At 46.0% G+C, this 7,111-nt stretch overlaps 1 protein-coding gene across 1 annotated transcript in view; it reads right to left on the bottom strand.

Moving 5' to 3' along the window:
- The window catches only part of LOC120034839 (neurabin-2-like), a 52,148-nt gene extending 46,642 nt beyond the window's left edge, over window positions 1–5,506 (bottom strand). Inside the window, exons 1-2 of the mRNA XM_038981490.1 lie at window positions 5,359–5,506; window positions 740–2,266 (exon numbers count right to left, since the gene is read on the bottom strand). Coding sequence (XP_038837418.1) covers window positions 740–2,203 — 1,464 coding nt within the window. The 5' untranslated portion in view covers window positions 2,204–2,266; window positions 5,359–5,506. The remainder of the gene's footprint in view (window positions 1–739; window positions 2,267–5,358) is intronic.
- Window positions 5,507–7,111: the final 1,605 nt, after the last annotated feature.

Here is a 7,111-nt window from a genome sequence, read left to right on the forward strand (position 1 = left end):
GAATTTCAAATGTAACTTGATCACCTCTCTTGCACCTCTCTTAAATGGTTAATTAAATAGTTAACCAAATAGTTACCCGGACTATCTGCATTAACTATTTTGACTCATCACATACACTGCTGCTACTGTTTACCATCTGTCACTTTATTCCTAGTTATATGTACATATCTACCTCAATTACCTCATACCCCTGCACATCGACTCGGTCCTGGTACCCCTTGTATATAGCCAATTTATTGTTGATCATTGTGTATCTATTATTACATGTTTTACTTTTTGATTATTTCTCTATTTTCTTTCTCTCTGCATTGTTGGAAAAGGCCCCTAAGTAAGCATTTCACTGTTAGTACACACCTGTTGTTTACAAAGCATGTGACTAATAAAATTTGATTTGAAGGTGGAAGGAAGTATGTGGATGCTGATCTTTGCACAGGCTTTCACAAGATGCTTTCACCAATACAGGAAATGCAAAGTCATTCAAATGTGTCAGTGTAGACGTAGGCCAATGTAAACTGTGGCAGCGTCAACCAACTACTATTATAACTTCTACACAAATGAGTCACAGAGCTTCGTCTTCTGAATACTACTGTAAAACTAATAATAAAACAAAGTACTATGCCTAAGGGTAGAAATAATAGTCTACCACTAGATAGCTTCTGATCTCCACTTCAGACCAGTCTCTTCCCTTATCTCTTGATAAACTGTTCCTCCTTTCTGCCCACCTGAACCAGAGACTCACCTTTATTGGTCCAGTGCTAAAGCAGATCTTCCTGTTCTCCGGCGGTGCTTCCTCCTCGGCAGGCAGTCCCGGGATCTCAGAGCAGCTCGACTCTGGCTCGTAGGGCTCATCTTCCTCCTCCTCATCCTCATCCAGCTGGCTGCCGCCGGAGTCCTCTCCGATGCCGCTGTATGCGCTGATGTCCACCAGATCGCCCTCCGAGTAATCATCCTTACGAGATTCCTCCTCCAGGCCATCCTCTTCCTGTCCCTCACATTGGGGCCCCTCCCCTGGCTCCTCCCTGTGGCTCCTCTCTCTCACCTGCCGCCCTGCCATGTCGCTGGGGCCCCCAGAGGCCTCTCCATTTTCCAGTGAGGCGTGGATCTCGGCCTGCACCAGCCGGCTTCCTGCCTCGGGTGTGGAGGAGTCCTCCTGGTCCCTGGGTATTGGTTCCCTGCCAGGCTCGCCTCCGGTACTTGAGCCCCTGGCTTCCTTCCCTCTCTCCCTCTCAGGCTTGGCTTCGGTAGAAGCAGAAGAGGTCCTGTCCCCTGTTTGTGGACTTCCTGAGGAGCCTTTGTCGTTTCGGGGAGCTGCTCTGTTCCTGGGGCTTCTGGGGGAACCCTCCTGGTCCAAGGGTTGGCTGCTCCCATCCTCCTGACTGCCTGGGGGCAAGACTTGCACCTTCCTGGCGATGATTTTGGAGTTGAGGCATTCCGCTGTTTTCGCCGGAGTGGGGCTTTCTCCTCGGGAGGGCAACGGGGACGTGGAGGAGGGCCGGTGCAGGTTGTTCCTCAGGTCACCCTTCTCGAAGACGGCGCTTAGCTGGCTAACGGTGGGCGACACCGCCTCACCGGCTCCCCCTACCGTATCCAGGCAGTCCAGAGACTCAGTGCTGCCATTGAAGCGCACTACCACGTCCAGCCGGCTGTCCTGGACCGCGGACGAAACCGGACGCTCCTTCTTGAGCAGGATGCGGTTGGTGGCCGACTGCTTCTCCTGCAGCTGGCGTTGCTCGAAGATCTTCCTCGTCTCCTGCAGCTTGGAGTACCCCGCTGAGGCCCCTCGGGACCCGCCGACTTCGCCGCCCTTGGGGTCGAAGCGGTTGACGCGCTCGGAGACAGTGGCGCCCAGCTTGAGCAGGGCGCTGTGGTTCACGTCCTCATTGAGGCTGCTGGCCCTGGGCAGGGACAGCCGCACCGCCTGGTCATTGGCCTTGGACGGGTCATCCTCGTCGCCAGGCGACTGCATCTGCATGAACATGTTCTTGATGCGATGGACATTGGAGCCGTACTGGCGGCGGCCCCTGCCGGTAGGCCGTGGCGGCTTGCCGTCCTTGGCAGCATCGTCCCCATTGGCGGCATTATTCAGGGCGTCGTGGGCCTGCTTCAGAGCCTGGATGCCCGCCTCATAGGCGTTCCTGTGGGGGGACGGGCTCCGGAGGGTGGAGCTGGCACTGCCCGCCGATGGGGGTTCAGTCTTCATCATGGTTAATCAAACTGAGCCACTGAGACTTGGAAGTGACAGCATAGCTCCTCTGTCTTCCTCCCCCTGGATGAGAAAAACAAACAAAACCACTCAATTTCACCTGAGGGAGTCTGCCTGCCACATAAGGTAGACAGACACAAATGCAATAACCGCGTTGAGCGATAGTGGCGAAGAGAGAGTGGGTTAGTGAAAATGAAAGGAAGATACAGTAGATAGAGATCTTGCACACAAGAAAGGAAGGGAAGGATGGATAGAGGCTTGAAAAGGAGCAAGTTAGAGAAATCCAAGAGAGAGAAAAAATAGAAAGCTACACACGTGGGTGTGAGGGAAGTTTATGCTGATGTAAATAGGAGATTTGCAGCGCCCCAGGCTATAACCTATTTATTCACCTACACTTAGAAAGGAGAACTGCAGTGAATGATATGAGATAAATATGATATGACTAGTCTAGGGTTTACAACAATAACACACAGATAGCAAATTGGAGTAGGCCTGGCCGAAATCCAACTTGTGACGGATTACTTGTGCTGTATCCGTTAGTCATTATATAATTTTGATCGCTATGATTTCTCTCAGCTGCCTCAAGATTTCTGGTATCACCACCGACAGCAAAAGCTGCTGCAAAGTAGAAAGACACCACAGGGTCTTAAAGCTAACTGTATTACAATAATCCTCATTCATGTAATCATAGCCATGAGTCTGGGTGAGAGAGGACTACAAATCCAATGTCTTTACGGTCACTCAAATACAGCATATAACCAATAGTATGTAGACACCTGCTCGTCGTTTTCTGCTATAACACTCTTCTGGGAAGGCTTTCCACTAGATGTTGGAACTTTGCTGCGGGCAATTGCTTCCATTCAGCCACAAGAGCATTAGTGAGGTCGGGCACTGACGTTGGGCGATTAGGCTTGTCTCACAGTCGGCGTTCCAATTCATCCCAAATGTGTTATATGGGGTTGAGGTCAGGGCTATGTGCAGGCCAGTCAAGTTCTTACACATCGATCCCGACAACCCATTTCTCTACGGACCTCACTTTGTGCACAGGGGTATTGTCATGCTGAAACTGGAAAGGGCTTTCCCCAAACTGTTGCCATAAAGTTGGAAACACAGAATTGTTTAGAATGTAATTGTATGTTGTAGCGTTAAGATTTCCTTTCACTGGAACTAAGGGGCCTAGCCCAAACCATGAAAAACAGCCACAGACCATTATTCCTCCTCCAAACTTTGCAGTTGGCACTATGCATTGGGGCAGGTAGCGTTCTCCTGGCATCCGCCAAACCCAGATTCGTTCTTCGGACTGCCAGATGGTAAAGCGTGATTCATCACTGCAGAGAACGTGTTTCCACTGCTCCAGAGTCCAATGGCGGTGAGCTTTACACCACTCCAGCCAACACTTGGTATTGCGCATGGTGATCTTAAGCTTGTGTGCGGCTGCTCGACCATGGAAACCCACTTCATGCTCCCGACGAACAGCTCTTGTGCGTACGTTGCTTCCAGTGGCAGTTTGGAACTCGGTAGTGACAGACGATTTTTACACGTTATGCGCTTTAGCACTCTGCAGTCCTGTTCTGTGAGCTTGTGTGGCCTACCACTTCACGGCTGAGCCAATGTTGCTCCTAGACATTTCCTAGACACTTCACAATAACAGCACCTACAGTTGACCGGGGCAGCTCTAGCAGGGCAGAAATTTGACAAACTGACTTGTTGTAAAGGTGGCATCCTATGGCAGTGCCATGTTGAAAGTCACTGAGCTCTTCAGTAAGGCCATTTTACTGCCAATGGTTGTGTGCTCAATTTTATACACATTTCAGCAACAGGTGTAGCTGAAATAGCCGAATCCACTAATTTGAAAGGGTGTCCACATACTTTTGTATATATTTTTTATTTTTCCTTTATTTAACTAGGCAAGTCAGTTAAGAACAAATTCTTATTTTCAATGACGGCCTAGGAACAGTGGGTTAACTGCCTTGTTCAGGGGCAGAACGAAAGGTTTTTACCTTGTCAGCTCAGGGATTCGATCTTGCAAACTTTTGGTTACTAGTTCAACGCTCTAACCACTAGGCTACCCTGCCGCACTCAGACCATGTAATAGACTAAATATGCCTCATTGTTGTTGCAAATCATGTAAAACATATCAGGCTGGACCATAATTATACCAGCCACAATGCCTTTATTCTTCAAATCGGCAGCACTGTATTGATCCAGTTTCCTGTTATTGTATATTACCATGGCGACCCCTTATCCCATGAACGTTCTAATTGTATTTACAAAGAAAGCACAGTATCCTGCTACCACTACACATAGGCCTATTGTATGTAAACTGCTGTAGTCTACATGTCATGTATGATGTCAGTTGGATGTAAATATGATATGCGTAATGCCTTTGATGAGAATATATCCAACATTGGGCCTAATTGAAATCGGACAGAGAATCCGGATATCCGCATTTGATCAGTGCCATTTCCATGAATGGAATAACCTATTGCAACTGTCTATGCATTGACAGCACAAAGGACATCCTCTACAAAACACGAACACAATCTACCCTAAATTCTTTAGTCATAGAACACGCTATTTTGTCAGTGACTCATCTTCTCAGCTTAAATAGACCATTCCGTAATTTTGACACAAAATAGCAATTTTCTCAGCTACAGTCCAACAATCGTACGATACATTGTATCAGGAAACCACACGTTCCAAATAGGTAGTCTGTAAAATGTAGCAACGTGTGTCTGATGTGCAACGGAGCATCTAAAATAAACACATGTCATGTTATGATAGGTTTTTGTTGTGACTAATAGACTACCAGGCAGACAGTCAGTTAGGATTACGGAGCGCTATAGTTTAGTCTGTTCGCTATAAACGCTAGCACTGCTCAACAAACTATGTATATACAGGACATTTATTGTGGAATACACTTTCATTAAACATCCCCGACAATACCCTATGTGCGCCCGTCAAAACTCCGTGTTGTCAAAAACATTAGGACCCTGCGGAAATTAAGGGCCTCGAACACCTCGCGTGCATGATGGCTGTACATCGCTTCCTGCATCTTCTGCAGTCGGAATAACAAGTTATTTTTCTCTACAAGAGCAAGATAAAAGCAAAAACATGTAATGTCGTTACATCTTTACTAGGTTTGGTTACCGTACCTTGCTCACAGTGTTTCACAGAGGTTGGTTCAAGTTACAATCCGTCTATTATAGAATCCATTGTGTCCACGTTCTGTTTTCGGTTCTGATTCCCTTGCGAGCGTAGCGAACTGATGCCTTTGCTCGTTCTCTCTCTCTCTTTCTCTCTCTCTCTCACTCTTTCTCTCTCTCTCTCTCTCTCTCTACATCCCTCTCTCTCCACCTCCCCCTCCTCTCCTCACCACCAACAGCATATGGCATCACAGGCAACCTTAACCCTTGATGTAGAGCAAAACAAAATAGACTTGAAGATTCCCCCCTATTTTATCTTGCAAGAGGCATGCCTCTCGTAGGGCTATTGGCTACAATAAATTCGGGACAATAATCGAACAGGCCTATAGATGATTTATTAGCCCACTGAACCGACTGCTAGACCTATGGGTTTATAGCCGATTAAACTGGAACCCCGACGTCACATATAATTACGTTTTTATACAAATTACTAATTTCAGCACCCAAATAATTGAAAATGACATTGTATTTGCGTGTATAGCCCCTTATAGCACACAACCATTAGGCCTACTGGTGACCAAACGCCAAAAGCTGTTACACTTTCATATAGCTCGATCTGAAATAAATTAAGTCAAAGTATAGCCCAATGAAATGTTACACACATCATAAAAAAATGTATTATAATGAACAGTAAAATATATATATCGAAGTGGTAGTGGTTGTTACATTGTTAGGCTGTTCCTTGGAATGGAACAAAAATGTGAGAATCGGCAGCGACCTCTTGAGTTAAATCTGTGAACACACAAGAAGAACAATGGTTAATGCTCACTATTCAAAAGCAATCACAACATCTTCCAAAGACACAATTAACTATTTTGACGGGATGGTATGCTAGGCCTGTATTACTATTCTTAAGATTATCCAAACACAATGAGGTTTTGTTAGATCGTTTATGCGATGGTGATAAGTGTGACGAGTTTCTGTTCTTGGTTTGTGGTAAAATTGAAACAATCCTTTGCAGAATGTCCCACTTCCACGCAAACACCATTTGCCACGGGCAGTTGCTCTTTAAATGCGGGGACAAATAGGATTTCTCTTGAGCCTAATACAGTTATTCATAGATTACAACAAAAATCTCTTTATCGTTTATGGGTTTATGGGGTTTAAGAAGGCTTATTCTAGATGAGATCCTTGTCGAGTTTATCGGATAGGCTACAGGCATTATAGTGCCTTTTCATTACATGAAACATATGTTGTCTAAAAGTGTTTCCATTTCCTTTATCGATGTATACTGAACAAAAATATAAATGCAACATCCAACAATTTTAATCATTCAACTGAAATAATTTAATTAAGCCCTAATCTATGGATTTCTCATGACTGGGAAGGAGCGCAGCCATTATTATGGCTGGGAAGGCATTGGCCCACCCACTGGGGAGCCAGGCCCAGCTAATCAGAATTCGTTTTTTTTCCACACAAAAGGGTTTTATTACAGAAAGAAATACTCCTCAGTTTCATCAGCTGTCCGTGTGGCTGGTCTCAGATGATCCCACAAGTGAAGAAGCCACATATGGAGGTCCTGGGCTGGCTTGGTTACACATCATCTGCGGTTGTGAGGACAGTTGGACATACTGCCAAATTGTCAAAAATTATGTAGGAGGCGGCTTATGGTAGAGAAATTAACATTATATTATCTAGCAACAGCTCTGGTGGACATTCAGGATGCCAAGTGCACGCTCTCTCAAAACTTGATACATCTGTG

Source organism: Salvelinus namaycush, chromosome 3, assembly GCF_016432855.1.
Source record: "Salvelinus namaycush isolate Seneca chromosome 3, SaNama_1.0, whole genome shotgun sequence".
NCBI classification, from domain to species: domain Eukaryota; kingdom Metazoa; phylum Chordata; class Actinopteri; order Salmoniformes; family Salmonidae; genus Salvelinus; species Salvelinus namaycush.